General features: G+C 32.1%; 4 protein-coding genes across 4 annotated transcripts; 2 read left to right on the top strand and 2 right to left on the bottom strand.

Moving 5' to 3' along the window:
• The first annotated feature begins 1,733 nt into the window (after window positions 1–1,733).
• LOC109812301 (26S proteasome non-ATPase regulatory subunit 14 homolog) lies at window positions 1,734–6,806 on the top strand. Its single transcript, XM_020376231.3, has 6 exons — window positions 1,734–1,995; window positions 2,085–2,262; window positions 2,569–2,650; window positions 3,754–3,930; window positions 4,028–4,195; window positions 6,394–6,806. The coding sequence occupies exons 1-6, from the start codon at window positions 1,854–1,856 to the stop codon at window positions 6,583–6,585; spliced, it is 939 nt and encodes a 312-aa protein (XP_020231820.1). The 5' UTR covers window positions 1,734–1,853; the 3' UTR covers window positions 6,586–6,806.
• Window positions 6,807–6,978: 172 nt separating this feature from the next.
• Window positions 6,979–8,249, bottom strand: LOC109812300 (2-hydroxyisoflavanone dehydratase). The gene has a single exon (XM_020376230.3). It carries the CDS (start codon window positions 8,143–8,145, stop codon window positions 7,138–7,140), a length of 1,008 nt encoding a protein of 335 aa, XP_020231819.1. The 5' UTR covers window positions 8,146–8,249; the 3' UTR covers window positions 6,979–7,137.
• Window positions 8,250–12,390: 4,141 nt separating this feature from the next.
• SDH5 (succinate dehydrogenase 5) lies at window positions 12,391–15,359 on the top strand. Its single transcript, XM_020376237.3, has 4 exons — window positions 12,391–12,611; window positions 13,719–14,029; window positions 14,127–14,312; window positions 15,153–15,359. The coding sequence occupies exons 1-4, from the start codon at window positions 12,473–12,475 to the stop codon at window positions 15,207–15,209; spliced, it is 693 nt and encodes a 230-aa protein (XP_020231826.2). The 5' UTR covers window positions 12,391–12,472; the 3' UTR covers window positions 15,210–15,359.
• A 962-nt stretch (window positions 15,360–16,321) lies between these two features.
• LOC109812316 (uncharacterized) lies at window positions 16,322–18,067 on the bottom strand. Its single transcript, XM_020376254.3, has 2 exons — window positions 17,553–18,067; window positions 16,322–16,918 (listed from the first exon to the last, which is right to left on the bottom strand). Exons 1-2 carry the CDS (start codon window positions 17,724–17,726, stop codon window positions 16,457–16,459), a joined length of 636 nt encoding a protein of 211 aa, XP_020231843.1. The 5' UTR covers window positions 17,727–18,067; the 3' UTR covers window positions 16,322–16,456.
• Window positions 18,068–22,066: the final 3,999 nt, after the last annotated feature.

The following is a 22,066-nucleotide window of genomic DNA, read 5'->3' as shown; positions in this document are numbered from 1 at the left end:
CTTCAATAAAGATAATTTTTCCCATTCAATTGCACACTTAATAGATTGAAGAGAATCATCTCGTTCACTAGTCATTGTTACAATCATAGTTAGAAAATTATAAATAGAGAACTTGCAAGAAAACTCCAATTTCTACAAATAGGTCACTATAAACCCTAAGTACAACAAAACCTTAAAACAAGAGAGTCTACAACAAGATCACAAAATATGCTCATAATCACTCAAACAAAGCTAAGCACAAAAGCTCACAATTGAAGTTAGAGATTAATAAACCAAAAATAGTAGGTACTATTTGAACCAAATAACTTTCGCACCGAAGCTTTTTTCACCAATCAAATCGTTGAACATAAAGAAATGAATGTGATGAACTAGCCGTCAAAAAACAACTCAATCCAACGATAAATGAATGTGCAATAGTATTTTTACTTAAAGTATCTAGTAAAAAAACGAGAATGACTTTTTCTTTTATCTTCTTTCTAATAAGCTTTTCTTACTAAAAGAGACATCTCTTTCTTGGATGCAATATCCTAAATCGAAACTTACTCTTGATACCATGTAAAGAATGCAAATGAAAATATTGAAGAAGAAGAATAAAGAAAAATAGTACTAAAAACATTTGTTCTATTTGATGCAACAATAAATTATAATAGAATTAGGGGTGGGCAAAACGAACTAAATTGAACTGAACTTATAAAAACTATACTGAACTTAAAAGTAGTTCATATGAACTGAACTAAACTAAATATTAGTTCAGACGAACTGAACTGAACTATTCTTTTGTGTCATTGAACTGAACTGAACTATACTATAAAAACTTGAACTAAACTGCAATTTAAACTGCACTAAACTGTTATGATATTTTGAATTGAACAATTTTGACTCATTTATCTATCAAAATAGGACACATTTGTCAACTTTACTTTATTTTCCATTTTATTTAAATTTTTCAAAGGAAAAATATATAAAATTAAGTCAAACAAACTCAGTGAATTTTAAGCCTAAAAATAAGTAGTTCAACATAGCTCAATTGATCCGTTAATTTCAACAAAATTGATACAATTTTTTTTCAAATCACTTTTTTTCTAAAATTTTGGTTATTAAACTATCGAGTTAATCTATTAAGACATAACATGTTAAACACATTTAATTTTTATTTTTTTATAAAAATAGTTCAATTTTTATAATTCAGTTTAGTTTTTATAGTTCAGTACAGTTCAACTTTACAACAGTTCAGTTCAATTCAGTTTTTTTTAAATAGTTCAGTTCAGTTTTTTTTACAAACAGTTCAGTTTTTTATAGTACAGTTCACCACCAGTTCAGTTCAGTTCAGTTCAGTTTAGTTTTTTTTGCCCACCCCTAAATAGAATAATTAAAGGAATATAAAGACAAAAAATAATAGAGTACTAAATTACCTTTAGTAAAATATGACAAAGCATAAGAATCTATTGGATCTATTATGTAACATAATTAAAAAAATTAAATCTAAATATTAGGAATTTCAAAAATTCCAAATTTAAAATTTTAAAAATCTTCGTCCGAATACAAGCTAACACTAACAAAATATGTTAGCGACAGCGACAATTGCTTTCTACATCAGCATCGAATGGTGCAGAAAGTAAAAGACTTGTGCACGAAGCAAGTGGGCCCTTTTTTATGAGCAGGCCCAAATTACAGCTATAGGCTGTAATTTTTTTTTTTTTTCTTTCAATTTCTTAGTTTCTTGACCGAAACGTCACCATTTGCGGCGTCGTATTAAAGCGTCTCCGGTTACCAATATCAATCACCGAAGCAAAGTTCAGCACTTTACCAGCAAACACTCTTCCTTTTCGTGAAACAAAAGAAAACCTCGCATTATGTCCGGCATGGAGAGGCTGCAGAGGATGTTCGCGGGTGCAGGGGGAGCCCTGGGCCACCCCCCACCCGATTCCCCCACCCTCGATTCCTCCGAGCAGGTTTACATCTCCTCCCTCGCGCTTCTCAAAATGCTCAAACACGGTAATAATTCTCAAAATCCTCTTTTTCTCGATCCCTTTTACCGTGTTGTTTTTTTGACCTAGGAATTTTGAAAACCCTAATTTGTGCAGGGAGGGCTGGTGTGCCCATGGAAGTGATGGGTTTGATGTTGGGCGAGTTCGTGGACGAGTACACTGTTCGCGTTGTGGATGTGTTCGCGATGCCTCAGAGTGGGACCGGTGTTAGCGTTGAAGCCGTTGATCATGTTTTTCAGACTAATATGCTCGATATGTTGAAGCAGACTGGAAGGTACCTTTTTCTCTTCGTTTAGGACATGTTTCGATAATCTTATCCAAAAGTACTTCAAAGACAGAAAATTAACAAGGAAATTTGAAATAAGTTTCTCTCAAAGCTAAAAGCTAGTTGATGTACAAGATAAAAATAAAATTTTGGAGAAGCTACTAGGAGAGAACTATAAATTAGCTTATGGGAAAACTTGTTTCACTGTCTTAGACGTACTTATGGAGAAGTTTGCCCAAACAGGCGCATAAATGCACGTGGATTATTTTCTGTCGGTTAGTTGAATATTGAAACGTTGACGTTTTGTTAGTGCAGGCCGGAGATGGTTGTGGGGTGGTATCACTCTCATCCTGGATTTGGGTGTTGGCTTTCTGGAGTGGATATTAATACACAACAGGTTTTTGGCTTCTTCTTCTTCTGCTTTGGTTTATCATGGCAGCATGTGTTTGTGATGTTGCACTGTTTTTTTTGGTTGAGAACTAAGTGGACAATTCCTAGATGTATTTAAAATTTGTTTTCTTTTTGCAAATGAAAAGTCTTTGAACGATCTGATTTAAGTTGTGGTCGTGGTTGTGGTTTTTTTTTTGATCCTGTATAGATATTGTGGGATATTGCAAAAGAATGTAGCCAATTCAGCCACAATTGCTGTCGTGTTATGGTTGTAGAGACCCCAAAAACCTTAATTGTTGCCAAAATGACTGATTTTTAAACCCTTGGATACATCTTTTAAAGAAAATTACAGATTTACAGAGGGATGCAAAAAGTGAGGAGATTCTGCTGAGTAGTTACATAAACAATATGTTTTATTTTAATTAATCATTTACATTTATTACTTCATCTATATATCTATTATTTACCGAACATACAAATTGAATTATGATTTCTGTGGAACTTCTGAGCCAAAAGTGTAGATGGAAAATTACCTTCATTTTTTTTTATTGGTAATATGGATGCATGGACAAGTGATATCCTTGCTTATGTTGGGATGTTCATAGTTTCATATGAAAGAAACATTAATTGATCAAAACACTTTTTTATTAGGTATATAGGGATGTGCAAAAGGGAGAGGGGGTGGGTTGCCTGGTGTATGAATCTCTTAACATCATAATTGCATCCCAATCTTAGATTGGGGCTGGTTCTAGTTGTGAGCTATAAGCGTGCTGGATGAGGGATGGAAACTTGAGAAGTAATACTGCTTGGCATAAAGTTGTACTGCACTGTTTTCTATTGAATGTTGATAAGAGAAAGTTTGAGTATTTTCATTCTTGGGATTTAAGTAGCTGCAATAGGATTAAGAAAAGTTGGTAGGATGAACTCTTATTTCCAAAATTCAAAGTTTAGTTTATAATGATGAAATATGAATCACTGGGACAGTTAGTGGTTAAAAGTTAAAACTCACTGTAGATTGAGAAAATTTAATTGTGGAATTTTGTTAATTCAGATAAGGCTCTTAGTTTTAGAAAGTTATAGATAATATGTATGTACTTTTATCTGATGTAGAGTTTTGAGGCTTTAAACCAACGGGCAGTGGCTGTGGTGGTAGATCCTATTCAGAGTGTTAAAGGCAAAGTGGTGATTGATGCTTTCCGGCTGATTAATCCACAAACTATGATGCTGGGTCAGGAACCACGACAGACAACTTCCAACCTGGGTCATCTAAACAAGCCATCTATCCAAGTGAGTGTTTCTGATATTCCATTAAAAAGCTTAGTCACTGTTCTGTTTCTTGTTTGCCTTTTTGTTACTTATTTTCACTTTGTTATGTCCTTTTTAGGCTCTGATCCATGGCTTGAATAGACATTATTACTCCATAGCAATTAATTACAGAAAGAATGAGCTTGAAGAGAAGATGTTGCTTAACCTTCATAAGAAGAAATGGACTGATGGTTTGACACTCAGGCATTTTGATTCACATTCTAAAACTAATGAACAGACTGTTCAGGTAAGTTAAGATTTTTCAATGTGAAATATAACTGTAGATCATTCAAACTTCTCTTTGTTGAATTTATTGCATATATGAGACCTGCATAAATAATGTTCAAGTTTCATCATCCTGTATGTATCCTAGATATATGGCCAAGTACTGTTTAAATGTTAACACACACATTCCTGACTCTCTTACACCAACAATTAATGATTGATATGGTACTCAATTGGAGATTCTGCTGACATGGTTTAGTAAATTCAGAAACATACTATACTAGTTATTCCTTTTCTTGATACTTTCTGTTGTTTCTTTGTCTCTCTCTGAACTTCTCCTCTCTACCTCCTAAAGAGATTTAAAATGAAATGGTTTTCACTAATTAGTGTAAGCATGAAATACATTTATAAAAATAAGAATGCAAATTTAATTCAAAAACTCCAAGCTATCCTATAGATATGGAAAGAATACAATAATTGTGATGCACTTCATTACTCCAACATGCCCCAGCATGATGAAGGGAAGGATTGGGCATTATGAATTGTTACATCAATCATGGAATGACAAATGAGAAATAAATGACAGTCTTGATAACAGTTTGGTGAGAAATATAAAAAAAATTAATTGTAAATCATGTTGGCTACTAGAACAAATCGATAAACAATGACCAGATGTTTTTTCATATACATAAATATATTGCTCCAAGGCTGATCTAGAAAATTGTAGAAGTGGTGAAAGAACAGAGGCCAAGTTTGGAAAGTTGATGCAACCAAAAGGTAACTAAGCCACATGTAAAAATTGACTCAGGTGGCCTAGATCTTTGAGAGAAAACTTAGGGCCTTTTTAAAGTGGTATAGAAAAGTAGAATTATTCCCTATCAGAAGATTTTAAATATATTCAAGAAAATAGTTAGTCTTTGGACCATTTTGATAAATAAGGAAATTTAACAGCATGAGTTTGTGAAGCCATAACCAAGAAGAAAATTCAAGTTCATGACACCAAGCATGGGTTCATGTTTGTGGCCATAGAGAGCTTAGTGAGCTTGCAAGTATGGTTCAATAAAGATGAATCAATGATCCTAGTGGTTAGGCTGCATACTCTCCAAGGAGAGTGCCATGCAAAAAGGTATTGTTGATGTCCATCTGAGTTATAGATCATTCTTGTGAAAGCAACTATGCATGCACCATTTCAATAGTTTGAGGTTGAATGACTGGACTAAAGGTGTTTTGAAAGCCAATGCTAAAGTGTTAATGAAAGCTCTTTTTAACAAGACTAGCTTTGTGGTGAGAATAGAGTAGTTTTGTCCTTGTGTGATTCCTCAGTTTTGAAAACATAATTGATGCTGGTAATTTTGTAAAGAGATTGAGGTGGACAGGAGTCCATATATTGTTTTTCACGAGAGCTATAAATTTCTCTTAACCATAGATACCAGGTACATGGTTCGTGTAAGTATGCAATTCATTACTTTTAACATTGTTATCACAAGACTCCTTTTAAGGTGAACCCAGAATGGGGTAATAAGTTGTACTGCAAAGTCAAGTATGCTGTACATGAGGTTATTGAGAGAATTCTGTAACTATGATCATACATTGTTTGCTTCCATTTAGGGCTTCTTAGAGCTTGTGAGACACGTGGACTCCACTGTGTTTGGTATGGGATATTTAGTGATTGAATTTAACTGTTCAGTATTTAAAGCTCGGTATTTGGTGCGTAGTTATTGCTATAGTAACATAGTGGTGCAAAGCAGCCATGGTCTGGCTCAAGTATAGATACTTGAGCAAATGTTAATTTGAAATTAATGGATTAAGTGTATAATATAATATAATATAATTAAAAGCAACCTAGCTTTGCAGGGGGGCTGGTGGAGTGCAACAATAAAACCTTAAAAGGCAAAAAAAATAAAAAATAAAATAAAACTGCTACTCGTGGGTAAAAAATGTTAGAAGTTGAAGCAGACACTTTTCCATAACCTGTATATGCACGTTTGGTTGAGATTAAATTGCTTATTTTTCGAAAACTCTCTAGAAACAGACAAAAATAAATTACTTTCTTCAAAATAAGTTAAAACCAAACCTACTAGTTGGTATTATTTTTAAAGAAATAATTGCTTATGTTTCAAAGGTTTTCTCAGGAAAACAAGTATTAGTTTTTAAAATTAGTTGAATTAATTAAACACGAATTCAGGAAGTAATATATATTTTTTTTTTTTGGTATTTCAGGAGATGCTAAATTTAGCAGCAAAGTACAACAAGGCAGTGCAGGAGGAAGACGAGCTGCCACCAGAAAAACTTGCAATTGCAAATGTGGGAAGGCAAGATGCTAAGAAGCACCTTGAAGAGCATGTTTCCAATTTGATGTCTTCAAACATTGTTCAGACTTTGGGAATGATGCTCGACACAGTTGTTTTCTAGAGTTTGCATAGTCCAATGTATTCTCCCTTAAAATGGTTAGCAACATTTCATTAATACTCTGGACAAGTTTGTTAACAGAAAACGTTTCATCCAAGCTTTTGCATTCTGTGCGTTCATTTAAAATGTCGAAGCAACACGAGTTAGAGAATGAGAATCACACTTCAATCTCTCTTGATGTAATGGATATCTTCATAATCCTGTACTAGAATTTTATTTATTTATTTGGCAGCAGTAGGATTTTCTTTCTATATAAACAGTGTTGATTCAGTCGTAAGTGAAAACACACTGAGCCATTAAAAACTGCGTGTGAAAGCAGTATAAATTTACAATATTTCTATGTAATTAAAGTAGGATGTTGTGTAAAAGTCAGTAGTCTTTTATGACAGGACTGTATAAGCAAATTACAAAACGAATTACATAGTATGAAACTCGATTCACAAATGAAATGGAATTACACTAATGGATTGGCTTATCTTACATGGTTACAAACCTTGTGCTCAAGCAGCAGCATCAACATATAATACAGATTAGAAACACCAGACTCTTGGACATTTAAATTGAAGGAGGGGGGTCTCTGTTGTAGAAATGAGCCAAGCATTTGATCAAATCCTGTGCATTCTCGCTTCCCAAATCATGAAGATGAAAAGAATGACCCTCCCCTTGAGTCTCCATAATTTCCACCACACCCATCCACCCACTCCGACTCAAAGCATTATAGTAAAGCCACCCTCTATCCCTCAACACATCCTTCTCCGCCACACACACCAGCACCCTCCCACACCCCAGCCACGCCAAACTGGGTGCACCCTCTCCCACCGGGTTAACCCGCGGGTCATCATTATCCGGCATCTCTGGACAAACAAAGGGCCACAACCGTTCCACCACGGCCTTCCTATCCGGATCCAACGCCTCCGACCCGATTGGAACCGAACCCCAAAAGTAAGGATGGACCATACAAACTCCAAGAATGTCCAAACCAAGGTTCCAATCCGGGTCCCCAAGTAGCATAGTCACATTATGTACTATGTTAGCACCAGCACTATCCCCAGCCAAGAAAACTCTTCCAAAGTCTACATGGTCATTCAACCAAGGCTCGGGTCCATTGTTACTCCGGTGGGACGCAACCCACTGTAGTGCAAGCCATGAATCCTCGTATGCAGCTGGGAGAGGGTGCTCCGGAGCCAGCCTGTAGTGAACGGAGAGAGCAACGACTTTGGCCTCGGCAACCACTGCGGTTATGTAGTTGTGGTACTTAGCGGTGAAGGGGGAGGAGGCGCAGAAGCCGCCACCGTGGAAGTAGACCAAGAGGGGGAGGCTGCGGCGGCGGTTGGAAGTGGGTTGTGGCGGAGGGAGGAAGAGGCGAGCGGAGAGAGTGGAGTGAGGGTGGAGAGTGATGTCTTTGGATGAGACCGAGTGAGTGGAGGTGGAGGGTGGAACCACGTCGGTTCCGGTGAAACGCTGCACACGTCCATCGGTGAAGACGCGAATGAGCCCCGGAAAATCGTGTGCTATTTCTGGGGTGGTGGTTGAGGTTGATGCTTTGTTTGCGTCGTTGTTCATGCTGTAGCAGACAGTTGGAGATAGCTTTCGATTTGGATGGTGTTATGTAGTTACGTTACTTTACGAGGACTATCCTCCACTTATGTTTTGTGGCCACTTGGTACCATCAATACGATAAGGTGACGTATGAGTGTGGATTTTATGACACCGTAATGTTTGATTGAACTTAGGTGAATGTTCAAAATAATTTGGCCAGCTTTTACTTGTTCAAAATAATAGTTTGTTCAACGAGGCTTTATCGAATTAAGATGACTTTCTTCCAAAATAAATGAGTTTTCATTATTTAATGTTTAAATTGCTCATGATCGGTCTAATAACAATGGTCAATGCCTAACTGTCTTTACACTTTAATCCAACTCCATCACTCAACCCCCCACTCACTACCCAAGTATAATTACTCCCTTCATTTTTTATTCATAGTCGTTTAAGGTTTTGTACGAGACTTAAAAAAATGATTGATATTTTAGTTTTTAAAAATATTTATTACTTACTTTCCTATTCTACCCTCTATTTTTTTATAATATTTTGTTAGAAATATATTGTCCTTTTAAATGTAATATTAACTTTACATAGGTGATTGAAGAAAAAATAGGTAGATATTAGAAATAAATAGACACATTGTTCAGTAAACATACATTAATTATCAAAGATAAAAATGAGAAAAAAAATTAATAAGTCATTAATTTTAGTAAAATGACAATGAAAAAAAATGACAAATTCTGACAAAACGACTATGAATAAAAAACGGAAGGAGTATCTAACTATGGCCGATGGTTACATAGAATTGAAGAAAGACAAAATTTAGCTGAAGCTTCTTATATGTAGTTAATTTTATTCTTTGACAACTGTTGGAATTTTATTTTACTTATATTTTCATTATATATATTTATCATTTTATGATGAAAAAATATCATCAATAATATTTAAGGGATTATACTTAAATTTTGTCTTTATCTTTCCAAAAATGTAAAATTTAAGTTGAATTTAAAATGATTAATGATTCTACAATAAATATTTTATTTACTTATCTATCACATTATTTATTACATTTTAATTTTTTTTCTTCTCTTTATTGAAATTTTCTTTCAACTCTCTTTATTGCAAATGTGGTTGTCAATATCTTAATGACTATTGGAAATCTCCAAGCTCATTAAAGCAAGGGTTAATTCATATTGAAACTCAATAATTTGATAATTCATATCATGGTCATCCAAATATCTTCAAGCTCCTCAGTCCTCACACATGAACAAAGACAATTCCACTGTTCACTGAAAACAAAGCTTTGGTCGGATGTTATAAAAAATTTCTTGTTCATATCCGAGATAAATACTCCTTCATGGGATTCCAAGAAGCTCATGCCAAATAAATATGACTTTCAAGTTTCAACCCTTTCATGTTTCACATGTTTAAATATAAGAATTTTTTTATAATGTTTTTTATTTTAATTTTGACATAATTATGTTTTTAAGTCCGTCAAAATTGGGCTATATATATATTTTTCTTCATATTTAAAACTTGTATTTGTATTTTTAATCTTCAAAAAATATATATAAAAAAATTATTTTGATACTCAAATTTAACATTTATCTTTTTAGTCTCTATAACTTTTTTAAAAAATATATTGTATTAGTCTTTCAAAGTCACTAATAACATGACTAACAATGACAAATTGAGATAGTTATGTAATATGAGTTGATTTAAAGTGATATTTTTATAATAAGGATATTAATAATAAGAGAATTATGTGTGACAGATTCATTAATAGATGAGTTTTATTTGATAGATTTAATAATGACAGTTGAATAAAGATTAAAATAATATTTTTGATATTTTGGAGACTAAAATCACAAGTTTTAAATTTGATAGACTAAAAAAAATTATATAGAGAGAATAGACTATGGTAATAATTTTTGAAAGATTAAAATATTTTTTTGGTCTTTATAGTTTTACTTATTTTACTTTTTAGTCCCTATAGTTTAAAATAAACTCTTTTAATCCTTAAACTTATCTTTTTTTAATTATTTTTAATCATTATAGTTTAAAATCAATATTTTTTAGTCTTTATACTTGTAGTTTTTTAATCCTTGTAGTCTCTATCATACTTGTAATTTTTTAATCCTTTCAATTATTACCATTTAACTTTTTTTGTGATGTTGTCTATTTTGTATTAATGTGATAGAGGTTTTCAATTTTGTAAAGGTAAAAGAAAAAAAAAAAGTATCTCAACAATGGATGTCACATACTAAAGTACAAAAGAAACATGAAGCAGCAAAATAAATTCAACATCAAACACATAAAGTTGAATTAATACTTTTGTCATATCATTATAAAAAAGATGTTACAAAAAAAAGATAAACGATATAGACTAAAAAGATTAAAAACAACAAGTATAGGTTTTAAAATATTTATTTAGGATTAAAAATGATTGAAAAAGATAAGAATATGAACTAAAATTGTATATTTTTAGATTATAAAGATTAAAAGATAAAATGAAATTAAAAACTAAAAAGTATTTTAACCTTTTTAAAATTACAAGAGCTAAAAATATAAATTTTAAATTTAAGAAAATAAATATATACTCCAACTTTAAAAAATTAAAAACATAATTAAATTATTATTATTTTTTAATAATTTTGATGGTCTATATTAATTTTGCGAAAAGAAAGAAAGGTTAAGGGTGGATGAGAGAGAGATAGAATTGGGCTATGTGGTGGTCGAGAAGGCCCAGTACCAGATGTTGCTGTTGGGAGTTTTTTCTTTGGTGGTGGAAGAACAAATTCAGTGACACGAAGTTTTGTACCCCCAGCAATATACCAACTAAAGTATATTTTCATGTCAAGTATTTGGGAAACTAAGGTCCTTTAACAATAAATTTTACTATATGTTAAAACATCAGAAAAAATAGTTGAATTAATCACCCAATGTTAAAACCTGGATAATATTAGTTTCTTAAATATACATTAGTCATTAAATTAATAATTAAATATATATCTTACTTTTATCAACAAGTAGTTAATAAATCCAATTTTATTAAGTAAGGTCTTAAGTTTAAGTTTTGTACATGAAAAAAAAAATATGTTTGAAAGAAAAAAAAATCTACTAAAAATGATTTGATTTCATCAAATTTTGTATATAAAAAAATATATTTAAAAAATGAAACTCTACTAAAAATAGTCAGATTCCTTAACAAAAATCAATAAAAAATAATAATAAGGCTGTGAGAGAGATAAGACCTTCCCCTTAGGCTTTGATTGAATTTCTATATTTTACTTATATATATATTTAAAATGATAATTTAAATTTAAATTATTCAGTTTTAATATTTTGTTATATTATTTGTAATTAATTTACTAATATGATTGGACAATTTAAAATATTATATATGTATATATATATACTTATTTAAAAATTATAAAAATATTTTGTTTAGGTTTATTTTGGAATCCAAAAGCAGATTGAAATGAATAAAGAGATTTAATATCATAAAAACAATACGATCTATAAAATATATTTTGATGAAAATAATAATAACAAAATCACAGATTCAGTAAAAAAAAAATAGTTATTTTGGTTCTTAAAAAAAAAATAATTACTTTAATTTTTTCTTATTTATATGCATATCAAATCAATTTTTTACTCACAGATTACTTTAAAATATGAAATCAATTTGTACTTTTTTATTTGAATTGAACTAAAAATTAAGTTTTAGTAAGCAAATTTGTCATCCTGTTTTTTTTAATAAACAAACAAATACTAATACTAGAAAATAAAACCCTATTAAAAGTATTCAATTATATTAAATTGATTCTTTTAAAATGTATTATTAATGTAATATTATTAACATTAATTGTAATTATTGTTATTATTATAAAAAAAAAATTAAATTATTTTTTTTTAATTTTTGATTTTAGATCTTGTATGTAATAAAGAAGATTGTTAATAACAAACTATCTAATATACACTCTATTATTAATTAAAACTTATTGAAAGATTATAAAAATTTGGGGGCTCTCTTTTATATTCTTTGGTGTCAACATCTAACACGACCCTATTAATAATAGGCGAGATCAATAAATATTTCATGTGGTTATCCAAAAAATTATATACTTTACTTTTCAAAAAATTTAATGAAAACTTCATCCTGTATAACAAATGAGAAATTAAAAATAATATATCCACAAATTTTTATTTATTTATTTATTTTTACAAACATTTACTGCATGTTAAATATTTGATTAAAAAAAAAAGGGGCAGAGGAGTGTTGGTAGGTCGCGCGAGCCATAGCATCTTCCTAATTGCGTTGCATATTGCAGAGTGTTGAGTTGAGATGGAGAGAATGATGCGACTCAGATCACTCTTCCGATCACTGAGTTCCAGATCTTATCATTCCTTCGCATCCACCAGCCATTTCGCGCTTCGACCCTCTCTTCTCTCTCGCCCTCACAATCCCCTTCCTTCTTCCTCAGGTACCATTTCCTCTTTCTCTTTTCCATTAGGTTTTCGTTTCGGATCTCTCATTCCACGTTTTTCGCACTTTATTCCGCTGCGTTGAATCCGCTTTCCTTTGTCTTTAAGAATTGAGTTAAATTAATCTGATTTCATCGCATCGCTGGTTCAATCCATGTTCAATGTGCTCGTATCATGTATGAAGGTTACACGGATAAGATGCTAGTCTTCGTATTCCGTTTATTTTGCTGGAATAGCGTTTTCTAAGTTATTTGCCCGACTTCGATTTGCGACTAACTTCACAACTCAATCAATCCATTGTTATAGCCTATAGTATTATTGACTTTGTGTCCTGGTTACAGAATTGACGTACCGTGGACAATGATTTTCGTGTGTTGCATCGAAAAGGATGCTGTATGTTGTTCATTCTGGACATGCTTTGTAGTTTTGTGAGGCTCTAGACTAAGATTCTGCGTAAGTATATCTAGGAGAAGAAAATAAGAAAACAAAATGAATTAAGCTTATCTCATACCGTGCAAGGAAGAAGCAATCGTCACCTTATACGTCAAATATGTAGGATCGAGTAAGATTTAAACTGAAATTTTTAAGATGGTATCAAAGTCTGTTTAACGATTTTTGTTGGCTAGTTGCCTCTATCTTAGCGATTGTTGTTGGGCCTATCAAGACAAGAAACACATTTATGCAAATTTGACGTTCAAAACGTCCGGTGCTCGGTGTGAGATGTGTTAAAGATCTAGCATTGACTAGTGATATAACTAAACAAATAGAATATATAAATGCAAAATAATTTTTATGTTATAAGTCGTTTTTGTAAGGTTGAGTTAGACCCTAACTCACATTCTTAATATCTAAAATCAATTTATGCACCTTAGTTCTTGGAGAAGTTTTACACAAGAGAGCTTCCATAAAATTTAAGCACATGAGTTGATTCTAACTTGTGAGAAAAACTAAATTCATTTTACCTTCTTAATTTCTTCTTTTAGAGTGCTTATAGAAAAGTTTATCCAAGCTAGGGTTATGTTGATTATCTGGCTTTGTGCTAGAGTGTTGTACCTGAGGATGGATGATATATGCTAAATTAGTTTTGCATGAAAAAACATGAACAGAATGCAGGCCTCCTTTCTCAATGGGTTTAGGGAGAATGCGTTTCTACAGTGAAGATGTCACTCACATGCCTAATATTAAAGACACTGAGCTTTACAATGCTTTCAAGGATTTGATGGCTGAAAGTTGGAGCGAGCTTCCAGACTCTGTTGTTCATGGTGTTAAGAATGCGCTGTCTAAAAACACTGACGACAAAGCTGGCAAGGAGGTTGTGGAAAATGTGTTCCGTGCAGCTGAAGCTGTTGAGGAGTTTGGTGGGATTCTAGTCTCCTTGAAATTGGAAATTGATGACAGCATTGGAATGAGTGGCGAGGTATTTCAATTTAAACATGAACCTTTAAAATTGAACCATTGTGTTCTATTTTCATTCACCCATCATAATTGGCTGATGATTTGATTTCTTTCTGTAGGATGTAAAGCCATTGCCTGATCATATAAAAAATGCTCTGCGTACCATTTTTGATCGCTACTCCACCTATTTGAATTCCTTTGGACCTGATGAGAGCTATCTGCGTAAGAAGGTGGAAATAGAATTGGGCGCAAAGATGATTCATTTAAAAATGAGATGCAGTGGCCTTGGGGCTGAGTGGGGAAAGGTATCATCTCACTCATTATTGCCTATTTATGTAGTAGTATGTGTTTCCTTTAAAAAAAAAGATGTAATAGTATGTGTATGGTGTCTAAAGGGGAGAATTTATAAATGAGCTCTAAAGCAGCAGTGTTCTGTTAGTTTTCAGTGTTCTATGCACTGTTTCTCTCCTCTCTTTTTTTTTTTCACTTACAAGACCTACGTTTTAAATCTCAAGCCCATCGGCTGAATGAGAAATATGAGGTGAGGCATACAGATTACAGAAAAATGTCACTTTCACGATAATTAGCAGCTGCCACACACACCCTGTAGCTGCCACCATGGCACTGCCATTTGAGGTTTATGGTGAGGGATCCCCAAAACCAGCATGGCAACCATCATCAACAACTCTGATTTCCAGTTTTTGTGTGCACTTACAAGTTGCAACATGGTTTAATTTTTTAGGTCCTTGAAAAATGTGGTTAAATGTTATTGTATGTCACGTTTGCTGGAATATCATTTCAACTCTTTTGCATGTGCTTTCTTAAATTTCTCCTTGCATTATTAGGTTGGTAGTCTATCCTTTATAGTTTTCTAATAAGAACAATGTTTAGTATGGATATGCTTTCGGAAAATAACTCTAGAAAGGAGAAAAATGTAAGGATATTTGTTGTGTTCTATCAATTGCGTTTTTTATTTTCATCTTTGCTTTTTTCCTTTTTCCACCTTGATTTGCTACTAATTTTAGTTTTAGCCATTCATGATAGTTTTTTATTTGTTAATACTTTGATGAGAAATAACATTGCTACAAGATAAGAATTGCAGACCAATTCCCGTTCCCTTATCTAATCCGATATTTCTGTTGCAGGTTACGGTTCTTGGAACTTCAGGACTTGCGGGTTCATATGTGGAGCAAAGAGCATAGAAGAAATATTTTAGAAACAGTGCATGTAATTGTTTGTTCGTGTTTTATATCATGTTTTTCATGCCTGTAGACCCTTCGATTTGTTTTTTCCTGACCCTTTTGTTATCAAGCGTTTGATAGCATGGAAATAAGAGCCCTTAACTTTGTTAACTGGGATTTGTCCTCAAACAGCGCTTTCTTTCATTCTCAATGTCATTTTCCATAAGTTAACAATGTTGGTGAACTTTTAAGAACTTGTATATATCTTCTTAGACGATATGAAAATGACAAGTCAACAAGTGAATTAATTGTATCGAGCTACTCAGTTGTATCTGCATCCAGCGTCTGCAAGTACCTAACAGAAAAAGAAATGCTTCTAACACTTTTAATCACATTTTACTATTAACTAAAATTTATTTATTGAAAATCATAACATTTTATGGATCTTAATCTAATGAATTCCTTTTATGATTTTAGAGTTTTCATTTTAGCTAGTAATAATGTGTTAGGGAGGGCTACTAATACTCCTTGTAAAAAAAAAAAAAAAATCCATGGTTCAAATGCATCTTTATTAGTGAATGTGAAGACATTTGCATTAGACAAATCAAGGAAATTCGTCCATGGCCAAGCAAGCAAAAGCAGGAGCGGGGAGAGTTTATACTTTTCCCGCCATTCTTTTGGCCTTGCCAAATGAATAAACTGAATATAAATGTTATTTTATCAGAATAGTATTGAAATTTATTCCATTTGTTATGAAATTAGATGATATAAACGGCACCTTTAAAATTTTTTGTGTGTGCGCAATAAGGAATGCTCTCTCTTAACAATTAAAGATTAATCCCTTTATATATATCAGACAAAAAACTGAAGCTACATTTGTTTGATTCAAATAATGGAATGATAAATTGCTAAAGTCAGCCCAATAGTGAAAATTGGGATAGATGCATGAGTATTTAGGTTAGATTCTCATTTTCATCGTTGTAATTTTTCTTATTGATAAAAAAAAAAGGAATGATATTCTTGTAATAAAATGATCTGATTGAATGAATAGTTCTCATCTCAATTTGACCATTTCAGTCAGTTAGCAATCAAAGATGGTGTCATTTTGGACACAGATTGTGAGCAATCAAATATTAGCCAATAGAAATAGTTTATATATGAAGCTTGAGCTACCCATTATTCTATAATCTTCAACCAAGTTCTCTTACAAGTCCAGATATCATTGGAACAGGGAATGACAAAACAAGATAAAAAGAAGCAAAACACATTCAGGTAACTTTGGTACTTGGTTGCATTTTACGCGACAACCATGACTCAGAGGGTGACTTAGGCAGTGGTGGAAGCAACACAGCCTTACGGCACAGCCCAAAAGGCCACCCCTCACAGTGGCAAAACTCTTGAATTATCGAACGCCTCCAATATTCTGACATGTCAACCTCATTCATGCTTGAATATCTAGACAGGTTTGTCTTCACAGAATAGAATGCTTCTCCACTCGCAGCACTCGAAGAATTGCACGAGAGACAACTTTTAACTGACAAAAACTCTTCCCTTTCATCGTGTTCTTCATGATCACCTACTACCACCACCCTTGCTTGTGGTGCCATTGTGTGAGTCACATAGAGTTCCCTTGTTGCAGGAGAATATGCAAAGGAAAAACCTTCTCTCAATGGGCTTGCCTTGTGCTTTTGTTTTTCCATGGCTCGGCTTCTAACTGCTGAGACAACCACCTGAACCAGCAGCAGAAAAGAACAATCACAATGTTACTTCAATACATGGAATTCAACTTACAGCATATTTGGAACAACGTTACGTAATCGCATCAACGATAAGATAAATCATGTCAATAGGTTCAATTGATGCAGAAGCTTCTTCTTATTGCATCTGTTGAGCATGGAGAGAGCAATGATTTAAGTAAATGTTCAAAAGCTTTTGCATTAGATAAAAAATTGAGTTTTACTATCTAACTTGCTTTTAGAACAAACCGTATTCATTCAGAATCAATTTTGCAGACACTCTCCCAAATACACTATATGACTCTATGGATCAAAGTGAAGAACTTCTCGAAAGGGTTTGATGAAAGTACTTCAAAACATGGAATCAACTTAACAACGTGTTGGAATCCACCTTAGATGATCCAGAATCACGTTGAAATACTAGTTAACATGATCTAGGTAAATTTTCAAACAAGTCTAAGTAGCTTTTGCGTTAGATATATTCTTTTATGAATTTTACAATCTAACTTGCTTTTAGAATAAATCATATTCATTCAAAATCAATTTTGCAAACACTCCCTAGACACACTATGTGACTTATATTGATCAAAGTGAAAAACTTTTGAAAAGGGTTTGATGATGAAAATACTTCCTGTTCCTCATCAACATCATCAATGATGGGACACTCCTCCTCAAGGCTTGCAGATGAAAGCCTTCGACCAAAAGCTTGACAGTGGGAAAATACTTCTTTCAAAGCCTCTCCAAGGAATTTGCTTCTCTTGGTATGGTTTGGTGGCTCTTCATGGTAGAAGACACCACCCATGGCGTAAAATACTTGATCAACTTTTCACATGAGATGATATATATTGAAGTAGTGGAAATACAAACAAAAACACTTTATGTTGATTCTCAAATTGATCTGCCTCATTGATAGTGGCCCCTAAACCCCCACTAATAAGCTTTCCGCTCTTTAAGGTAAAGGCAAGTGAAAATGGGCTAAAATTACAAACACTTTCAATGAATGGAAGGAAAATTCAACTTTGATTCAAATACTTGTTTGACTGCTTCAAATGGCAAACCCTTTTGGTAACTTTGGTCAATTTGTTTTGGTGATTATCTCTCTCCGTAAGAAGTGGTGCTTGTTCAGAGTTACACTTGAAGCTAAAGTCATGCTTAACAGGACGTGCCACCGAACACAAGATACTGCTATATGTATTTGATGAATTTGTTTGTGTTAATTGGTTAATGGTTACCGTCCAATTCAAGATACTTTGTGCAAAAATAATAATGCAGAAAGGGACAAGAGCATCGCTACGTTTTGCGCTAAGTGGCCCTATTGCATCGCATGACATGAAAGGGGATTCTGTTGTACGTGCAAAAAGATTTCGAGGAAAAGTAAAAGTGAAACCATTAATTTCCTTCTATGCTCTATACTCTACATGTTTCTCCCATGACCAATATGGCAACATCTCATATTCGTAGAATAAATAAATATCTTAATTAGTTTCTGACAAAAATATATTAGTCTTGAAAAATAAAATAAATAAAACTCATTACAAATATAAATTAAAAACACTTTTGAAAATTTTTAGAGTATTTTTTTATGCTCTAAACTTTATTTGAAGGACGCTTAGTTAATATAGAAAAGTGAATATATTTTCACTAATATATGAAACTGATACAACATACATAGGAAAAGGAGATTAATTATCTAAACTAAAAAATCCAAAGAATAACTCTTCCTATGAATGCTATAGCTAAAAAACGGAAAGAAGGAAATACATCAAATCCTAATATTAATTATACAAATTAGACTGCATTAATTCTAGATTTTCTTAGATCAAATTCCATGATCCCGATTGTTTTCCTCATTTATCAACAATTTCAAATTAGTATTCATCAGCTAATAACGATGTACATGAACCCTTATCTCCACGGCAGAATAACGTTGTTTCCTTCCATTTTGCTCAGGTTGCACTGTTTGGTAGCAAGGCACAAGTAGAAAATCAAGACATATTCAAATCTTTTTAAGAAGCTAATAATCATAGATTTCACATCCTAAATGTGATTTCTTTCTTTTCAACTGGTGTAGATACATTGTTTATCACTTCTTACATCATTATTATTACATTAAATTTTTTAAATATCCATAACTATAACCTGATTGTAATTATTAATTATTAATTTCTAGCAATATAAAAAAAAATGACAAATTCGCGCCCGTAATTCAAAAACTTGGCTCATACTATTTAACACAAATTTTCTTTTAACACAGTTAGCGAATGTTACATTGTGCGTTCAATTGAACCCTATGCTTGCATTCTAAACCTAACACAGAGCAACGAAAATTGAAACTACGAGAATCTTCAATTGGAATGAAATTGAGTGCAACACAGAAACAATTCAGAATTGAAGAAGATTCACGCAACTATTTGGAAGAAGAGTCTCGAAGGTGTTGAGAAGCGAGGGAGATGAGCGAGTTGAGTTTGGCGAGAGCGGCGGTCTTATCGGGCGGACACTTGGCCAGAGAGAGGTTCAGCGAGCGGAGCGCCTCGTCCAGCTTCCCGGCGGCCAGGGCGGCGCAGCCCGCCTTGTAGGCCTCGTCCGCCACGCGCGCGTCGTGTCCCTCGTCGGCGTCCAGCGCGGCGGCGGCGCGCGAGTATTCGAGGTTGGAGATGGCGGAGTCGATCTCCGCCATGAGCGCCTCCGGCGTGGCGGCGATTATCTTGACGCCGTCGAAGACGTTCCAGTGGACCTTCGGCGAACCCGATCCCATTTGGATGGTCACAAGATGTGCGTGATTCGTTGCATTAGTTTGGTGAGTTGATTACTGATTTTTCTTTACCACTCATCTCCAACCCTAGTTTTTGGGGCAACCATGTGAACTCAACCCAACAATTTTAATATCATCCTTAATATCTTTACTAATAATAAAAAAAATTATCATTTTTATCTTTTTATTTTATCTTTAGTAATTATTCATAACTTTTAATGATCATACAAGATATTTGGATAGATTTATTATTATTTTTTTAATGGAGACATGTCATACTTTTTTCTATTATTATTATTATTTAACAAGAATATTATATATTTTTTATGCTTTTGAGATATAGAATATATTTATTATGATTAAATGTTTTATTTATATGTACTAGAGTAAATGAGGCACTTTGTGCTTTGTTATTAAGTAAATTTTTTTTAGATAATTAGACAAAAATATTAAAAATAATAAGCTGGTAGAGGGCATAATTATGTGGGTGGTGGAATGTTTTGATTTGGTTACATGGGGCATGAGCAGTTACATGATTAGTGAATTAAGTGAGAAGCAGGATAAGTTTAAGTGAGAAAAAAATAAAACAAATAATAAAGGATTAATTATTATGTTATGGGTACATTGGTTCAATAAAATCTAGAAACTAAAATGAGTTATTATAAGAAGTATTTTCTTTATATAATGATAATGATATAGATTAAGAGAAATTGTGAAAAATTACTAGGTTTGATTAAATTTGAATCATAATATCATTATTATAATTGTGATGAATAAAAAAAATTATGAAAAAAAGTTGCACCTTCTTTTGAAACAAAACTAAAAAGAGAAGTTGTGAAAATATTATAAAAAGATGTGTAATTTAATTTTTTAATATAATTTCTTTAGCAGCTATAATAAATGTATAAAAAAATTGTAATTAATAAAGATAATAACATAATTTAAAAAAATTAATGTTATCTTAAATTTTTAATTAGTCCCAAACAAACAATTATTTTTCTGAGTGAATAATAAATAAAGTAGAAAAGAGTCTTGCGCTCTTGTTAGCATCAATCATATAAAAATATTCTTCTCATTAACTGTATATTAAAATTACAGTTTGATTGGATAAATTTTTCTATAAATACTTGTAGAAGAAAAATAATAAGAGGAAAAAATAAAATAATTTTTCTGTAAAAAAATAAAAATATTTTTTTATGAGTTGAAATTAATTTATTCATAAACTAAGTTGCAAAAGTTTTTTCATATTAATTTTTAAAATTTTATTTTTAACTTATGTATAAGTTAATTTTAACTTATAAAAAATATTTTTTTTATAATTTTTATTGTATCAGTACTTATCCAAATAGTTTACACGACTAGACCCTTATCTATTACTTTGTTTAGGAAAATGTACGCGATTTAGGATATATTTGACTAGAGTTTGACCCTTTCCGCTCCAAAAGAACATTTAGAGTAAAACAATACAAAGAGTGAAAGAGTATCCTGTAACAAAATTTAATGCAAGATTGATATTCATTATACAAATATGCACTTAGTACCTTAACAAAAACAAAAAAAAAGTCTATGTTGCTCTAAATATACCGGCACATCAGATTTATTTTTTATGTTTAATATTGATAGAAAAGGAATGACACAGATAACTATTGAGCATTAAATCCCTCAAATTAAGTATTACTGTTTAATTTGACTTAGGATTTTACTTATTAAGTTAAAGGTCAATAGTCCACCGAAAGATTTAGTTTTTACCTATAAGAAATCTTTTTGAAAAAATATGTTCACTAAGTAAAATTTTAATAATCTCAAAAGGTGTCAAATTCACGTCATAAAAATGTAAAACACAAACTTAAACCTCTAACCATTTGTGCCAACCAACCAAGCACATCAATCTGGATATACACAAGTTTTCTTATATAATAATTGTGGTAATTTGTATAAGAAAAAACAATATTTTCAAAATTAAACTAACTATCAAACCATTTAAAGCATTAGTTCAAAATTCTTCAACTGTAAATAAATTGTAGTCGAATAAGTAATAATAATGGCATAACAAAAACTAAATAATATGTAAATAATGTTAAAAAATATAACATAATAATTTTATAACACTATAAAAACTGAAAATAAAACACTATTTTATACATTATTAGCATTCAAAATTAACATAAAAGTCCAAATAAGCATATAATAATATTTAAATTTAAACTTGAACAATACCAAACAAGGTTCATTTTTTTAACTACAAATTTTCATCTTACTTTTACATTGTTTCTTATTTTTAAAATTTGGTATAAAAAATAGTAGGGGAAAAAAACACTATTGATATTGTTTTCTATTAAAAAAAAAGTTGAAACAGAAAATAAGATTAAAGGAAAATGTGTTATTCTTTA

Source organism: Cajanus cajan, chromosome 9 (assembly GCF_000230855.2).
Source record: "Cajanus cajan strain Asha chromosome 9, NIPB_CcT2T_4, whole genome shotgun sequence".
In the NCBI taxonomy this organism is placed as follows: Eukaryota; Viridiplantae; Streptophyta; class Magnoliopsida; order Fabales; family Fabaceae; genus Cajanus; species Cajanus cajan.
This window is presented reverse-complemented; position numbering and strand designations above follow the sequence as displayed.